Source organism: Pan paniscus, chromosome 6 (genome assembly GCF_029289425.2).
Source record: "Pan paniscus chromosome 6, NHGRI_mPanPan1-v2.0_pri, whole genome shotgun sequence".
Classification (NCBI taxonomy): domain Eukaryota; kingdom Metazoa; phylum Chordata; class Mammalia; order Primates; family Hominidae; genus Pan; species Pan paniscus.
Genome location: NC_073255.2, coordinates 109,958,073 through 109,976,966, shown reverse-complemented (window position 1 = coordinate 109,976,966; position 18,894 = coordinate 109,958,073). Strand labels below are relative to the sequence as shown.

At 35.8% G+C, this 18,894-nt stretch overlaps 1 protein-coding gene across 13 annotated transcripts in view; it reads right to left on the bottom strand.

Moving 5' to 3' along the window:
- Positions 1-18,894, bottom strand: part of AKAP9 (A-kinase anchoring protein 9) — a 166,399-nt gene that overhangs the window by 19,242 nt on the left and 128,263 nt on the right. For 11 of the 13 annotated variants that reach the window (XM_034964418.3, XM_034964419.3, XM_034964422.3 and 8 more), the window contains 10 exons: positions 14,328-14,480; positions 13,465-13,644; positions 11,191-12,264; positions 8,691-8,831; positions 7,698-8,183; positions 6,649-6,712; positions 6,412-6,533; positions 5,666-5,857; positions 4,934-5,122; positions 1,825-1,969 (listed from right to left, as the gene is read on the bottom strand). In XM_034964418.3, the coding sequence (XP_034820309.2) occupies positions 1,825-1,969; positions 4,934-5,122; positions 5,666-5,857; positions 6,412-6,533; positions 6,649-6,712; positions 7,698-8,183; positions 8,691-8,831; positions 11,191-12,264; positions 13,465-13,644; positions 14,328-14,480 (2,746 nt within the window). The remainder of the gene's footprint in view (positions 1-1,824; positions 1,970-4,933; positions 5,123-5,665; positions 5,858-6,411; positions 6,534-6,648; positions 6,713-7,697; positions 8,184-8,690; positions 8,832-11,190; positions 12,265-13,464; positions 13,645-14,327; positions 14,481-18,894) is intronic. The other 2 variants (XM_034964428.3, XM_063605956.1) reach the window with 1 other exon arrangement.

Sequence of the window (18,894 nt, the reverse complement as noted above, 5' to 3'; positions counted from 1 at the left end):
ACCTCGGCCTCCCAAAGTGCTGGGATTACAGGCGTGAACCACAGGGCCCAGCCTGCTTCAGCTTTTTAATGACCAATGTGAGACCATGCTGTGACTTTCAAAATTTTCCAAAGGATACATGTTTCTACCAGTACAAAATTACTGAACACACAGGTATGTGTCCTCAGTGGACATGATGAAAATTAGATTTCACTTTACTTTCTAATGATTTCCATCTGTAGCTCAATTTAAAAGACCAGATACTGTTATCAAAAAGTACCTAAACAAGCATATCACAAAAATAAAAATCCAACTAGCCAATTACCATATGAAAAAGGACTAAACCCTTCAGGAACTAGAGAACAGCCAATTAAAACCACAATAAGAATCCACTGCACACCCATCAGATTGGCAACAGAAGTCTGACTATACCAACTGTTGGCAAAGATGTGAAGCAACGTAACTCTCATATACTGCTACTAAGTGTATAAACTAATATGACTATGTAGGAAAATCATTTGACCTTATCTAAGATAGGCATTCCATGACCCAGCAATTCTGCTCTTAGTCATATACTCAGAAGATGCATGCACATATGTAGCAGAAACACTATACAACAATGTTTATAATAACATTGATAGCTAAACAGCTAAAAAGTAGAAACAACCCAAATGCTCAATCATATTAATAGAATGGATATATTAATTTTGGAGTATCTATACAGGAAATTCTTTTTTTTTTTTTTTTTTTTGAGATGGAGTCTTGCTCTGTCGCCCAGGCTGGAGTGCAGTGGTGTGATTTCAGCTCACTGCAACCTCCACCTTCTGGGTTCAAGTAATTCTCTGCTTCAGTCTCCTGAGTGGCTGGCCTTACAGGCACCCGCCACCACGCCTGGCTAATTTTTGTATTTTTAGTAGAGACTGGGTTTCACCATTTTGGCTAGGCTCATCTTGAACTTCTGACCTCGTGATCCACCCACGTCAGCCTCCCAAAGTGCTGGGATTACAGGTGTAAGCCACCGTGCCTGGCCCTACACAGGGTCATAGAGTTATAGAGTAACAAGAATGAATGAACTAGAGATAAATGCAGTAACTTGGAAGAATGGTCTACTACTAATTTGGAAGAATGCAGTAACTTGAAAAATGCAGTAACTTGGAAGAATGTTGGAAGAATGTTACAGAGAGGTGAAAGAAACAAGATAAAAAATACATACAGATTGATAAAGTTCAAAAACAGAAAAAAAACTTGAAACTTAAATGTTTTAGGAATATATAAATAGATAGTAAAACTAAAGAAAAATCAGAACAATGATTACCTCTAAGTTACTCAGAGGAGCATGTGCTTGGGAGAAGGGGCTTTTGGGATACTGGCTATATTCACATGGGTGATGTTTCCATAGATACTCATTTAAAAATGCGTCATACTGCATATTTGCAATTTGTAATTTTCTGTATGTTATGGCTCACAATTTTTTTAAAAAAGGATTAAAAAATAATTAGTTACATGCATTGTGGATTTTCCTCTAAAGAGTATTTTCTGTTTTATGATTGGAAAGACTGTTTTCTTAACATACAGCTCTAAAATAAAGAAAAAGAATGAACCCAATGGGCTTAACCTTATCAGGGGAATGGCAGTTTATTTTAAAGTCAACGTAGCTGTTCAAAACCAATTAGACAATCCTCTAACCCCTAGAGTAATTAATATAGATTGTATCCTTAACATTATGAGAATGAGAAGAAAATGTGACCAAGAAAATATGTTTTAACTTAATAATAATAAGAAAGAAAACAAAGTGAAATCTTTTCACCTGTTTGTGTAACCATATGAGCTTGTCATACAACATACCTTGGCTTGGTTTCTCACTCTCTTGTTCTCTTTTCAGAGTAATTTTCCTACCATTCATTTGTGCATGTAGTGCCTGAATTTCAGATAACAAACTCCTTCTATCTGCTTTCTGGAGGCATTCCACAGCTGCTTGATATTCAACACCCTGAAACAAAGGAAGGTAAAAATCAAGTGAAGAGCAATGTAAAGGCAATACAATTAACAACCAAGAAATCTAAAGAAGAATGAATGGAACACACATACTAAAATTTTCTTTTTTAAAAAATTTTCTTATTTTTCCTTTCCAAAATGTATGAGGATATGCTGCAGACAAATGCTCCTTTACCTCTAAATACCAGAGTGTATTTCCTTAAAACAAGAACATTCTTTTACATAACTACAATTAGCAAAAGTGGAATTAACATTACTACAATACTATTATGTGATATACAGAGCCTATTCAAATTTTGTGAAATGTACTTCACAGCAAAAAGAAAAAAAGTGATATTCCCAAGTCTTTGTCTTTCATGACCTTGAATTTTTGAAGACTACGGGCTATTTTGTTGTACGTTCCTCAATTTTAAAAAACTTTTTATTTTGAATTAATTAAAGCTAAAGTTCCCATGTATCTGTTAGCCAGCTTTTCCCAATGATACCATCTTGCATTACCATAGTATATTATCAAAACCAGAAAAATGGTATTAGTACAATACCAAACTATAGGGCTTACTCAGATTTCATTAGTTTTCACATTAGTTTTCTTGGTGTGTAGTCCTACAAAATTTGATCATTAGTTTTCTTGGTGTGTAGTCCTACAAAATTTGATCACATGTATAAATAGGTTCATGTAACCACCACTACCATCAGAGTACCAACTGTTTTCTCACCACAAAGAAACTCCTCTGTAGTCAAACTCTCTCCCTAACCCTAACCCCTGTCAACCACTGATCTGCTTTCTATTACTATAATTTTGTCATTTTAAGAGCATTATATAGCATACAAGTGGTTGTAGGCATAAATAGTTTGTTTCTTTTTAATTGCTGAGTAATATTTCATTGTATGGATGTACCACATTTTGTCCATCCATTCCCCTGTCAAAGAACATTCCAGTTTTTGGCTATTGCCCTCCCATTTCACATTGCTACCAGCAATCTATGAGACAGTTTCTTTTCATCCTCTCCAGTACTTGCTGTCACTATTTTTTATTTTGATAGATGTAGTGTTCTCAATTTGTTTTGGTCTGATATTTCTCCAAGAGTAGACTCTGAATATTCATTTGACAAAAACACTACAAAAGTGGCATCGTGCCCTTCACATTAGGAACTGTATGATGTCTATTCCATTTCTGGTAATAGTAATTCTGATCACTTGGTTAAGGTGGTATCTGCAAGGTTTCTCCACTGTAAAGTTACTGCTTTTCCCTGGTAATTAAAGAAGATTTTCTGGGGATTTACTTTGAGACTATGTAAATATACTTTCTTAACAAACCTTTTCACACTAGTTTTAGCATCTGTTGCGAACTATTGCCTGAATAGTGTTTAATAAAGGGTGATTTAACACTACAGTGTTTAATAAAGGGTGATTTCCTAATTTCATTGTTCCTTCTACATTTACTAGCTGTCATTCCATGGTAATACTATTTATTTATTTATATATATATTTATTTATTTATATCAGTATGGTCTCATGAGTTCTTATTTCACTCTTTGGCTTATAATTTGTCACTATCATTTAATATAATGTTTAAATTTTTCTAGAATTTGGCCAATTGGAGCTCCTTCAAGCTGGCTTCTATGACCTTTCGACATGTTCCCTTCATTCTTTGAACAATTCCTTACTTGACAGCAAAACAAGATGTTCCAGGCTCACCTTGTACTTTCCCTGGTCCATCCCTAGAATCATCAGTTCTGCAAGAAGTCCTAGTTCTTTTCAGTGGAGAATATATTAAAAAACAAGATCTGGGTGTTAAGTATTATGAGTAGATTTTTAACTATTGATTTGATTCTGTTACTAGTAATAGGTCTTTGGAGGTCTTCTATTTCTTACTGAAAGAGTTTTCATAAGTGAATTTCTTTTTAGAAAATCTGTCCATTGCACCCAAGTGTTTAAGTTTACTCTCATGAAATTATTCATAATATTCTATTATTTTTATATCTCAGGTATATCTTTAGTTCATTCCTAACTTTAAAAATGTGTGCTTTATCATTTTGCTTAACCAATTCTCCAGAAAAGTTCAAATGTCCAACTTTTAACATTTTATCCTATTGTACCAGTGTGTCTATTGACGTCGTCTTCTTCGTTAAAGGGAATCCTCATTATTCTGATTCCATATTTGCAGATTTGCCTTCTCACTAAAATGTATTTGTAACTCCCAAATCCATTGTTGTGTTGCTTTCATGGTCTTTCACAGAAATGCATACAGCAGCAAAAAATTTAAATGGTCCAATGTGGGTGTCCCCAGCTGAAGTCAAATGTCCTTTTTACAGAGTACTTAGTGACTTTTCAAATTTTTGTGCCTTTTATTTGTGATTTCACTGTTTAGAATGGCCCCCAAAAGTAGTGCTGAAGTGCTTTATGGTGTTCCTAAGTACGAGAAGGCTGTGATGTGCCTTAAGGAGAAAATATGTGTGTCAGACAAGTTTTTTTCAGGCATGAGTTATAGTGCTGTTGGTGGTGTTCAAGGTTAATCAATCAATAATATATAGTAAATAAGGTGTCTTAAAATAGAATCACATATAGACAAGGTTATGTGCTGATTGATGAAAATGTTGTGACCAAAGGCTTACAGGAACCTAACCTTGTATTTCCCTTAGGAGCAATTACCGCTCAATGTTCAGAGCAACTTTATGGAAGGTAACCAGTGCAAATAATGAGAATTTACTCTCTCAAATTTGTTTGGGATTATTCTGTTGCTCTTTTTCTAATTTCCTAGGTTAGAAAATAAGCTCATTAACTTTCAGTCTTTCTTACCTTCTAACATAATACGTTAAAATAGTTACAATAATTTTTAAAAAATATTCATAGTGGCTCCTATTAAAATCTTAACCTTCATACTTAAATTCAGACTCTAAAATCAATAGTCATTTCCTTATTTCTATTAAAGTGTTTTTAAAATGAAGTTTCATTATACCTGTTCTTGTATTCTCTGTTCCAAACAGTTTAGTAAACCAACTGCATCTGTAGTACCTAGAGCTGTCAGCTCCGTCCGAAATGCTGCTAGTAAAACACTACGCTCTTCTAAGAAAACTTGTTGAAGGGCAAGCAGTAGTTCACCTCGCCAGTCTGAGAAGCTCTCATGAGATTGAGAACTATCATAAACCTAGCAAAGTACATATAACGATAGTTAGTTTTCAAATAAGCATGTTTTAAAAACATTCTAAAAATATTAATCTACAAAGAAAAATAATTAAAAGCCTAGGAGCATGTGTACTTCTTTTATTTATTTATTTTTTTCTTTTTGAGACGGTCTCACTCTGTTGCTCAGGCTGGAGTGCAGTGGCATGATCTCAGCTCACTGCAACCTCCACCTCCCAGGTTCAAGCGATTCTCCTGAGTAGCTGGGATTACAGGCACCCACCACCACGCCTGGCTAATTTTTGTATTTTTAGTAGAGACGGGTTTCAACATGTTGGCCAGGCTGGTCTTGAACTCCTGACTTCAGGTGATCCGCCCACCTCGGCCTCCCAAAGTGCTGGGATTACAGGCATGAGGCACTGCTTCTGGCTGAGTTTCAAGTGTGAAAATATATATATATATAGTTATTCATGCAAAAATATGTATAAAAGATAATTTAATTTATAATATATTATTATTGTTCAAATAATACATAAAATGATTTAAATGCATAGTATTCTTTGGTTACCTCGGCTTCTCTTTGCAGTTGCATCTTTGTAATTAAATCCTTTAGAGATGAGATTGTATTGACGTAAGCTTTTCTCTCTTCTAGCCAAGATTCTGAAACCTGCTGAATAGAATGGTCCTCTCCATCACTATAGGGAGACTCAGTGAGAGAAAGCACCTGCATGCCTTCATTATGGACAGCTCTCAGTAATCCCTGGAAACCAAAACCCAAAAGCCAGAATTATGACAACTTCTTCACAGACTGAAAAATTAGACATACAAACAGAAATAAATTTTAAGCAAGATAGCTTGCAGAGAGAAAACTCCAGCCCAACATTACTGAATGCCTTCTTCCTGTGGAGGGGTAAGCCAATCCCAGCAGATGGCCTATGACTTTCCATAGCTCTCATCTCTAAGTTCCTTCTGTTTGGCTAATGTACTCTTCCTAGGTTTACTGATAAGCTACTGATTTGACCAAAATAAACACATGGGCTCTAACTTCTACTCTTTGAGACTACTTTAAAAATTCCGGCAAACGAATACATCAGGAATAAGAATTATTAAGAAAAAAAGTCTTCATACATATTATCATTAATCTCTTACTTTATTATCTGTGAAATGTGGAAATAAAATAGATCTCTCAGATTCCTTCTAGCTAAGCAATTCTCTCTTCAGAAATGATCCCACCATATAACTTCTAATGAACTGCTATGTTCAACATAGAAACAACACTGGCTGAGTTAATAAAAGGTATCTATCTTTTAGTACCTTTATTTTCTTTGGAAAGGAATCTGTTGCACTTTCACTTTCTTCTCCTCGGCCTTCTGATGCTATGTCAAATCCCTGACTGTGTGTAAGATAAATTCCCTGACCCCAGTCTGATCCAGAATCTAAAATAAAGAAAATAATTTGCTGTTAAAAAAAAAAAAATCAAACCCCAGTCCCCAAAAAACTATTATTTCTTAAACAACTACTACAAACATTACAAATATTTATATAACTTACCACTGGAGCATATTTCTCTAGTCTGGTAAGCATCAGAATGTGCTAACTCAGGAATTGAGGATCCCTAATTAGAGAAAACAAAAAGTACATATATTTTTTGCTTTAATAAAAATAGAATACAATGAATTATTTTGCTGGTTTCCCATGCTGTAATCAATCAAATCTGTCACACCTTTCATAATAAATGAAATTATTCATGTTTTTTTTTTTTAACAAGTCTGTTTCTTCATGAATATTACCATAAGAAGAGATACTCATGAATTAAGGAAAGATAACATGTTCCAAATCCATACAGGAACATCATATATTATTTAACTCTATACAATGGAAAGATTTAAAGAAATTTAAAACTAAAAACTCTTTAAATTTAAAAAAGTTCAAAACTATTAAAATTGCGATCATAAGGAAGAGACTGCCCCCATTTTTTTATTTTCTCTTAAAAGCACACAGTGTTGGAACCAACCCAAATGCCCATCAATGATAAACTGGATAAAGAAAATGTGGCACATATACACCATGGAATACTATGTGGCCATAAAAAAGGATGCGTTCATGTCATTTGCAGGGACATAGATGAAGCTGGAAACCATCATTCTCAGCGGACTAACACAAGAACAGAAAACCAAACACCGCATGTTCTCACTCATAAGTGGGAGTTAAACAATGAGAACACATGGACACAGGGAGGGGAACATCACACAATGGGGCCTGTCGGGGGTGAGGGGCTAGGGGAGGGACAGCGTTAGGAGAAATACCTAATGTAGATGACGGGTTGATGGGTGCAGCAAACCACCATGGCACGTGTATACCTGTGTAACAAACCTGCACATCCTGCACATGCATCCCAGAACTTAAAGTATAACAAAAGAAAAAAAAGGAATATTGTACTAGGAGTTTAAAACTTGCCTTGATAATACACCTACTTAGAAAGATCAAGTGCCTTAATGAGTTGCATTTTGGTTTGTCACCTACAAAATGAATTAAACTGATTTTTTTTTTTTAAAAAAACCACACAATGTTGAAAAACACATATTATAAAAACCAAATACCTCTTTACTTCTCAGACACTGTATCACTGCCTTCAAGGTACCACATTCCTCTTTCAGTAACTGAACAGCAACATAGTGTTCCCTCTTTAAGGTTTCAGTTTCTGAAATATGTCTGGATTCCATGTCCAAAATTTCAGCAGCATGTAGTTCTTGCATCTTCTCAATTTTTTCAGTAAACTGACTGATTATTTCAGTAACTTCTTCTGAGGAACATTCACTCTGTAAATTAATTTGTATTCCTGCATTTTTAACAAGAATTTGTGGAGTCTGATTGCTGCTACTGATCTTCAGAGTCCCATCTGTCTGGGATGCAATGCTCTTACTCAGTTTTATAGGAAGTGGCTCAAACATGTAGGCCTTTTTGCTTTCTTGTACCTCAGTCTCACCTTCTTTTTCTAAAATGGACAATTTCTCTTTTGCCTCTGTGAGGTGATCCCTAACTTGGCTTAAGTCTTTCTGAAGAGATGTCATATTTGTTTCTTTTACCTAAAACGTAATGAATAGAACAGTAGGGCATTCAGTTAAAATCTTCCCATATTAAATGTAGAATTTAAAGGGTGTGGGAGGAATGTAATTCATGATTATACGTTCATTTTCCTCAGAGTAGTAGGAAAAACATTTCAGAAACGCTCACAGTTTACATATATATATTTGTATGTACGTATGGTCATAGATTACTATAGAAATGAAATAATTTTATTAGCTTCTATTTTTGGTTCTCATGGGATATACAGTTCTCCTTAACAACTTTCTACTCCTTCATTAACAGAATGGAAATAAAAAGTATCCTCCTAAGAAAGATTTCCAGGAAAACCAAGCAAGAAGATGTTGGTAAAGAAATTTATAACAATGAAAGTTTTCATCAAATCCACAAAATACTTTTTATCTAGCTTTTAAGTTATGGAGCTCATTTGTTATAAAAGAGTATATACTTTGAAACGTAATTAAGATAGGTAGAAATGAGTGAATTAGGAGCTATGTTACTTATCTTACCAAAAGCTCTTCTTGAAGTTTTTCAGCCTTTTCTTTATAACTGGCAAGTTCTGCTTTGGTAGCCACTGATTCAGCTCTAAGAGCCTCGAGTTCATTAAAAAATCCACTTTCTTCATTGCTATGAAATAGCTCAGTAGTTGTCTGAATGACAGCGGAAACACAAGAAACACATAATTTTAAAAAAATATAGCTAAATTCAAGGCTCTTATACATTCTAATAAAACCATCCAAGGAATGACTGCCTACAGATATAAGGAGTTGGAACAAATCAATGCTCTTTCCAAAAACAGAGAAGCTTTTTCAGAACCATCATCTTATATTCTTGAGACAATGATTTTCTTCTTGAGAAAAGAATGATTTTCTGGGAATAAAAGGTAAGTAATGTTATTCATATACATCCTAAAATGGAAAGTTACATTACTATTTTAGGCCAGGCACGGTGGCTCACGCCTGTAATCCCAGCACTTTGAGAGGCTGAGACAGGTAGATCATTTGAGGCCAGGAGTTTGAGGCCAGTCTGGGCAACGTGGCGAAACCCTGTCTCTACAAAAAATACAAAAATTAGCCAGGTGTTGTGGTGCACACCTGTAGTCCCAGCTGCTCAGGAGGGAGAGGTTGCAATGAGCCAAGACTGCGCCACTACACTTCAGCCTGGGCAACAAAGCAAGACTCTGTGTCCAGGAAAAAAAGAAAGTTATATTACTATTTTAATTATCTATAACTTAAGTAACTTAGTTCCAATGAAGGAGGAAAAAGCCAGGGAATTATTATTCTTTGCAAAATATATTATTATAGAATTGTGATTTATCAGTTAATCTTCTGGTGTTTGGAGAAGACTGAAGTTCAGCTACTCAAAGTTATAAATTTATAAGGTGAGAATTTGGAGGAAAAAAAGCTCTTGTCCTATCTGTCATATGCTAAGAAATAACTGCGATTTCAGATCTTCTCATAAGTAAACTTACAGAGGTCAACTACACATTTTTACTTAAAACAGATGAAATGTATTATCAGGTATAAAATTTGTAAAAGCTGGCCAGGCGCAGTGGCTAACACCTGTAATCCTAGCACTTTGGGAGGCCAAGGCAGGCGGATCACTTGAGGTCAGGAGTTTGAGACCAGCTTGGCTAACACGGAGAAACCTCGTCTCTACTAAAAAAAAAAAAAAAAAAAAAAAAAAAACATATATATATAAATTAGCCGGGTGTGGTGGTGCGTGTCTGCAATCCCAGCCGCCTGGGAGGCCGAGGCAGGAGAATTGCTGGAAACCCAGGAGGTGGAGGCTGCAGTGAGCTGAGATCACACCACTGAACTCCAGCCTGGGCGACAGAGCGAGACTCTGTCTCAAGAAAAAAAAAAAAATTGTAAAATATGTCACCCACACATTAATTAATTCAGTAGATGCTATTAAATAATAGATTTCTTTCTGTAAAGTCTGAATTCTTTGTCAATCCTATTTTCATACTTATTATTACTTAAAAGGAATGATAACATAACATGCATATTAGAAGGAAATTAAGAAAAAAATCCCCATAAATCCTAGAGAACATTTGCTAAAATTAATGTTTCTTAGTTTCTTCTGACTGCTCCATTTAATGATGATGTTAATGAAATAAATATCATATTTAAAGACCATAAAATACAGTCTGTATCCATTATTTTAGTGATAATAATATGACTACACAGTGTTAAGTTAAATTTGGCCTGAGGCTGTCTCTGTATCTTGAGTTCCTAAGTAAGGAACTACAATCTAACTTAGGAGTACGTAAGCAAACTGAAAACGTATCTTAGGAGTATAATAAACAGCCAACTCTTAGCTAATGACAAGCAGTCAACTGAGCAGACCGGGTCCAAATAAGGCAAACACCTAACTGTAACTAATCAAACTATTTCTGTATTTTATTTGGTAGTTCTGTCTATAAATATTCACTGGCCACTGTTGCACAAAAGAGATTTGTGAAACTCCTCTGGTTCTGAATGCTACCCAATACATGAATCCTTTTTTGTTCAAATAAACTCTCGTAAATTTAGTTTGTCTAGTTTTTCTCTTTTTTTTGAGACGGAGTCTCGCTCTGTCACCCAGGTTGGAGTGTGCAGTGGCGCGATCTTGGCTCACTGCAAGCTCTGCCTCCCAGGTTCACAGCATTCTCCTGCCTCAGCCTCCCGAGTAGCTGGGACTACAGGCACCCACCACCACGCCCGGATAATTTTTTGTATTTTTAGTAGAGACGGGGTTTCACCGTGTTAGCCAGGATGGTCTCGACCTCCTGACCTCAAGATCCACCCGCCTCGGCCTCCCAAAGTGCTGGGATTACAGGCGTGGGCCACCGCGCCTGTCCTAGTTTTTCTTTTAACAAGAGTTTATTTTTTATAAGTGGTATATTTTTATAAAAACCTTCTTGTATAAATTGTTAGATGTAAACAGAACACCATATTTAGTAAATTAGCAATCAGCTTAGTTTCTTGGGGTATTTAAATGAAACTAATAAAATACAAAACTAACCTTGAGAACTTCAACATCTTGAGGGCTTCTTTTCTTTTCTTTCTCTCTCTGTTTTTTCTCATTGCCCTCCAATAGCTTCTGTAGTTCTAGCAGCTTCTTTTCTTTTTCTAAAACATTTTTTTCTGCAATTTCTACTTGTTCTTTTTCTAAAATCAAACTAGTATGCATTTCAACAACCTGGCTTTCTAATTCTGATATTCTCAAGGTTAATGGTGATATATCTGACCCCAACTCATCTTCTCTTAGTTGATTTAAATTTTGAATATTTGTTCTTTCAGGTTCTGATGAAAGTGTTTGATTATCTTGACAGAACTTTGCATATTCCTGAACTGCCTCAAGTTGGATTTGACTGACAAGAGCAGCAGCCACTTTTTCTTCAACTATTTTCTGTAGGTTTACAATCTTCTTTTGAAGCATTTCTGTTTCAAACTGGCCTTGTTCTTGCATGTCTTTTATTTGTTTATAACACTGGGTAAGTTCTAAGTCCTTTGCACTAACAGTGCTCTCAAGTTGTAGCAACCTTGTTTCCAAATTAATTATGGAACCTTTGCCATTTTCTTCAAAAGATTTGAAGTATGTCTGATTTTCTAGGGATTTAAGAGCATCCTCTGTAAGGACTACTTCTAGTTCAGGTTTGTCTTTGCTCAGATCATCTATAGCCACGTTAACACTATTCTCTGGTATACTTTGAATCTTTTCCATACTTTCACGTTCTCTCTTTAAGCTGAATAATTCCTGTGTTAGCTGATTCATTTTAAAATTGGTTTCTTTAAGTACATTTTTCATGAAGGTCATTTCTTCATTAGTGGTTTCTACTTGCTGTTCCAAGGCCAGCTTTTCAGCTATAACCACATCCAATTGATGTTTTAAACTGTCTGCTTCTTCTGAGAGGGAATGAGCATTCATTGATGTCTTCTGTCCAATATTTGCCAATTCCTGTTGAAGTTTTTCAATCACTTCATTGAGCTGCTCTATTTCTTCTTCTCTATTTCTCTTCACACATTCTTGATCACTCATCAAACATTCTATTTGGGTTTCAAGATCCCTTATCAGTTCATTTTTTTCTTCAATAACCTAATAATTAATGAAAAAGGTAACATACATAATATATATGTATTTACATTTTGAAAATTTTACTGTATTTTAGGGCAGTACCTCAAAGAGATGATCACACACAAAAATAATACACTACTTCTCAGACATACTACTTAATTTCATTATAGACCAATATCTCCCCCATCATATCAAACAAGGCTCAGAAAGTTCTGTTAAGTATAAAGTAATATAAGCTTTTAGTTGCTGATTCCCTATTAGGAAAATAGTCAATATCAATACTTCTTAATGGAAAAGGATGAAGTACGGAAATAAAGTCTACAACCGATGGCACCAAAGGCAATTACCTTACTTAACTCATATTAAATATTATAATTTATAATAGATTTGGTTAGAATAACATGATAAAATCTAAGTCACAGAGCTTTCTGAAAAACATTAGAATCCTATGACAATATTAGGAGGGGAGAAAAATACATATAAATTATTAAGCCAATGTGTCTTTGCTTTTTTTTTTTTTTTTTCTTTTTGAGACAGGGTCTCACTCTGTCACCCAAGCTGGAGTGCAGTGGCATGATGAGGCTCACTGCAGCTGGGACTACAGGTGGTATGCCACCATGTCCAGTTAATTTTTATATTTTTTGTAGAGACAAAGTTTCACCATGTTGCCCAGGCTGGTCTTGAACTCCTGGGCCCAAGCAATCCGCCCACCTAGGCTTCCTAAAGTATAAGGATTACAGGTGTGAGCCTCTGTGCCTGGCCACCAATGTGTCTTAATAAATTAAAATTAATAAATTAAAAGAGAATTGGGCCAGGCGTGGTGGCTCATGCCAGTAATACCAGCACTTTGGGAGGCTGAGGTGGGTGGATCACCTGACATCAGGAGATAGAGACCAGCCTGGTCAACATGGTGAAACCCCATCTCTATTAAAAATACAAAAAATTAGCCAGGTGTGATGGTGGGTGCCTGTAATCCCAGATACTCGGGAGGCTGAGGCAGGAGAATCACTTGAACCTAGGAGGTGGAGGTTGCAGTGAGCCGAGGTTGCACCATTGGACTCCAGCCTGGGCGACAGAGCGAGATTCTGTCTCAAAAAAAATAAATAAAATAAAATAGAATTGGTTTGTTTTTTAAATTCAATGGGGAGCAACATTATAACCATTTTGCCCTTTAAAACTCTGGTTCATATTAATTTCATAATCAATTTTAAATGAGTATACCTTGTTATCTGTTGTAATTTTAAGTTGCTGCTGGAGTTTCATAACTTGTTCATTTAATTGGTCAATTTCTACCTCTTTTTCCTGTATTATTTGAGCAAATTTCCCAAATAGCACATGTTGGTCTTGAGTAGACATGGCATCAGATTCCTTTATGGCAAGTCCCAGTTTCTCCATGTCATCCTAGGAACAAAAATAATTATCACACTTGGATATATCATTACCTATCATTTTCAGAACATAATTACAAAAGAAATCAGAGCCTATAACGTACAAATGAATAAAATCAGAGACACCATATGGTTACTGTAAATCAATAATTCTAAAATATTTTGATAAATGATCCCAAAATTTTCATTTATGATGAATTCAAATGTTCAGGTTGGGCTGAAAATAAGCTGTATGCAAATGTGTCTGCCTGTTAATGTTCCTCTGTTGAGTATTATTTAACAGCTGGATTTATCGAATGCTTAATAAAGCAATATAGGGGCCAGGTGTGGTGGCTCATGCCTGTAATCCCAGCACTTTGGGAGGCCAAGGCAGGCGGATCACAAGGTCAGGAGATCGAGAGCATCCTGGCTAACACGGTGAAACCCCATCTCTACTAAAAATACAAAAATTAGCCAGGCGTGGTGGTACGTGCCTGTAGTCCCAGCTACTCGGGAGGCTGAGGCAGAATTGCTTGAACCAGGGAGGCGGAGCTTGCAATGAGCCGATATCACACCATTGCACTCCAGCCTGGGCAACAGAGTGAGACTAAGTCTCAAAAAAAATTAAAAAAAAAGAAATAATAATAATAATAATAAAGCAATATAGGACTGAAACTATGACTTATTTACAGATAAAAGTTTTTCTCAACTAATTACCTTAAATAATTTGTTTTCCTGTTCAAGTTCTTGTAGGCGGGTAGTAGATTCCTTTTTCTGTATTTCTAATTGCATATGTAATTGTTGAACTTCTTCATTCTTATTTTCCAGTTCTTCTCTAAACTGTTCTAATTGCTCTTCTAAGTTTGTAATCTTTAATAACAAAATTATCAAAAGAGAAAAAATGTTTATACAAACGTTTATCAAGATAAAATGAAGAGTGCTATATTAGCTTTACAAAGTATGCATGCTTAAAACATGAGTCATAAGAATAAAGGAATGTGGTTTTTCTAAGCCAGGTATAATCTGTGTTACCTGTGTGGTTCCTAGACATGCTCAAACTGGCCATCCTTAAACTATCCTACACAAAGCAGAGAGGAAACCTCCTGAGGAAGGATAAAAGGAGCCATTTCCTACCTTAGTCTCTTCTCCTGAAGCAGAAAAGAGTCATAGGAGGAAGGGAAAGAGTCCACATATTAAATCTTAGTTTATGTTACATTAAGTTGCTATCAAAAGGCCTAGAAAAGTTGTAGAACTGTTTGTTTTGTTAGCCACCATATAAGACTAACTCAATTTAGTCCAAAAATATCGAATTAACTTACTAAAAGGCCTGGCTGCCATGTGGCTTGTTAAGCAGAAGGAAGCCAAGATAGAAACTAAGACCAAGAGATCCTTAGGTCTGAATTACAAAAACCTTAGAGTAAGTGAATTATACAATTCAGGAGAAAATTAGAGAGCTCCTATAGGTAGGACAACAGAAATTTATTTAATCATTTTGAGGATGGATTATGAATAATGGTAAAGCAACTGCTTTTTGATGGTTAGAGACTGAAACGAATGATGAATATTAAGAATTATTTTTATATTTGAAAATTGGTTTTGACTGAGGACAGTAACATTCATTTAGCTCACTGGTTTGTTGCTACTTAATACAAAGTGAATGAATGATTTCCAAATGTGTATTTACCTCATGATCAAAACTGCTGATCAAAAAGCAAACTAAGATGCAGGAGCATCTCTGTTATCTAAGGCAACAGAGCCTATCCTCAGCAACACTTAGTGACAAGTGGCTCAGAAAGCAGCTTATGAATCATTTACTGCCTTAGAAACTGAAAGAGGGAATCGCTGATTACCCACTAACACATCACATACTGAGAACCATATCTGAACACTAGCAAATCCTTAAAAACCAGTTAGCTTAGTATTTCCTAAACAGTATCAATACTAGTAGTAACAGCCATCACTTGTAACAGTTTACCGCTAAGCACTGCACAAAGTGCTTTATATGTATTATTTCTTAAAACCCTGTTACAACTTTATAAGATCTGTTCTGAGTATCCCCATTTTAGAGATGAGGATGGACGTCACAGAGAGGAGTAATTTGCTTTCAGGCCACATGGCGAGTATGTGGAGAAGCCAGCTTTTGAACCTGAGGAGTTTATCTCTGAATCTTCCACTCTAAACTATCACTTATCCTGCTTCTAATAACTAATGTCTAAGACTTACACTTAAAATTTTTTCTGTAACACTGGTTATTAAACTCATTAGACACTGAAATACATTTAATGACTGAATATAAATAATTACCAGGTTGCTGAAAACTGTAATGATTATATCTTCTTCAAAGTGATCTAACATAGTATTTACAACTATCCCTACATTTCTGTAACTACTTTGATGACAAGGTATTATTTTAAAATCAACACATAAATAGTTATTTAAGTTCAAATTGCTGCCCTATCTCATACGAAATTTCCTTTTTTAATACAACAGTTTATGATCAATTTTTTAACTTTGTGACATGAAGCCTTGCTATTCAGTGTGGTCTCGAGAGCAGTAGAGTTGGCATCATGTGGGAGCATGCTGGGTGTGCAAAATGCCATGTCACACCCCACACTTGTGTTTTATTATTTTTTTAATTTTTGACTCATTTTATTGTTTTACAGTAATCAGATAGGAAATGAACTCTATTATATATTCCTTTTTAATCTTTTTAAAAAAAATATACTTTTAACTTCTGGGATACATGTGCAGAATGCATAGGTTTATTACACAGGTACACACGTGCCATTGTGGTTTGCTGCACCCATCAATCCGTCATCTACATTAGGTGTTTCTCCCAATGCTATCCCTCCTGTAGCCCCTCACCCCCTAAAAGGCCCCGGTTTGTGATGTTTCCCTCCCTGTGTCCATGTGTTCTCATTGTTCAGCTTCCACTTATGAGTGAGAACATGTGGTGTTTGGTTTTCTATCCTTGTGATAGTTTGCTGAGAATGATGGTTTCCAGCTTCATCCGTGTCCCTGCAAAGGACATGAACTCATCCTTTTTTGTGGCTTCATAGTATTCCATGGTGTATATGTGCCACATTTTCTTTATCCAGTTTATCATTAATGGACATTTGGGTTGGTTCCAAGTCTTTGCTATTGTGAATAGTGCTGCAATAAACCTATGTGTGCATGTATCTTTATAGTAGAATGATTTATAATCCTTTGGGTATATACCCAGTAATGGGATTGCTGGGTCAAAAGGTATTTCTGGTTCTAGATCCTTGAGGAATCGCCACACTGTCTTCCATAATGGTTGAACTAATTTACACTCCCACCAACAGTGTAAAGGCATTCCTATTTCTCCACATCCTCTCCAGCATCTGTTGTTTCCTCTTTAATGATTACCTTTCTAACTGGCATGAGATGGTATCTCATTGTGGTTTTGGTTTGCACTTCTCTGATGACCAGTGATGATGAGCTTTTCTTCATATGTTTGTTGGCCATATAAATGTCTTCTTTTGAGAAGTGTCTGTTTGTATCCTTTGCCCACTTTTTGATGGGGTTGTTTTTTCTTGTAAATTTGTTTAAGTTCTTTGTAGATTCTGGATATTAGCCCTTTGTCAGATGGATAGATTGCAAAAATTTTCTCCCATTCTGTAGGTTGCCTGCTCATTCTGATGATAGTTTCTTTTGCTGTGCAGAAGCTCTTTCATTTAATTAGATGCCATTTGTCAATTTTGGCTTTTGTTGCCATTGCTTTTGGTTTTTTAGTCATGAAGTCTTTGCCCATGCCTATGTCCTGAATGGTATTGCCTAGGTTTTCTTCTAGGGTTTTTATGGTTTTAGGTCTTAGTCTTTAATCCATCTTGAGTTAATTTTTGTGTAAGACTTGTGTTTTAACAAGATCCCTGGGTGATTTGCATGTGCATTAAAGTTTGAAACGCACTGGTCTAAAGCACTAACTTTCCTATTCTAAGTAGCTGAAGTTCAGGCATCATATCAGACACTTCAATTCCCCCAAATGACACTATGGGACATTCTTTCCTCTTATTCAGTCAGGCTCTAGTTTAGTACTAGGCTCTCTTCTTATTGAGCCTGTAACCACCTACAACCAGAAGAACATTATTAAGATTTAAAAACAAAGGCTGGTAAATATTTGTTTTAATCTTGTTTAATTTATCTAATAATTGAAATTAATGTTTGGATTAATTTGCATCTATTTTTGTTTTCTTTTTTTTTTGAGATGGAGTCTTACTCTGTTGCCCACGCTGGAGTGCAGTGGCGTGATCTTGGCTCACTGCAAGCTCTGCCTCCCGGGTTCACAGCATTCTCCTGCCTCAGCCTCCCGAGTAGCTGGGACTACAGGCGCCCGCCACCACACCCGGCTAATTTTTTTTTTTTTTTTTTTGTATTTTTAGTAGAGATGGGGTTTCACCATGTTAGCCAGGATGGTCTCGATCTCCTGACCTAGTAATCCACCCACCTCGGCCTCCCAAAGTGTTGGGATTACAGGCGTGAGTCACCACGCCCAACCTGTTTCCTTTTTTAAAAAGTGTTTTTATCTCTTTCAAATGTACATATGTCTCCTTAATTACACAGTAGATTCCTTGACGTCCACCGCTAGTTTTACATTTGGGTACTGGTGCTACAGGTGCATTAAGAGCTCACTAAATGTTGAATGGCAGTCTTTAACACTTCTCACCAAGACAAAATGGGCCCCAATGCTTTGGCAGTATAGTATCACAAGGGCTTCAGACTCACAGAAATCTGAGAGGAACTCCTTTTCAACCACTTAAAGTGTGACCATGATCAAGTTATTTAACTTCCCTTAAGGCTCAGTTTACACATCTGTAAAATGGGGATAACAGAGTCTGTCCTCGGGAAGAAAGTGTTAATGGTAAAAGGGCATTTAAATACTTAGTACTGTCTAATTAGATAGGCCTCAACAAAACTATTATTATTTATTATTGCTAACTGTAAGCTAGATCTCATTAGCTCTACAGAGAGCTAAAACCTATGGAACGTATCTTTTTCTAAAATCCTTCTATTCCTTTCCCCATTTTCTACCTCCTCCTATAATTCTAAAACTCCTTTCTTTTAGAGTTCTCTCTTTATTCATCCTGCATTTCTAAATTTCTAATAAGCTTAAAAAATGTTTTATACAAATTTAGGCTCTGAGAGAAAAGTATCTCAAATACCATGATACATAGGGACATCTTATATTTATACTCCATCAGATATCTGAAAGCATTTGCCTAGTTTCTGGGGAAAAAATGCTTAAGAAGTTATTTTCAATAAA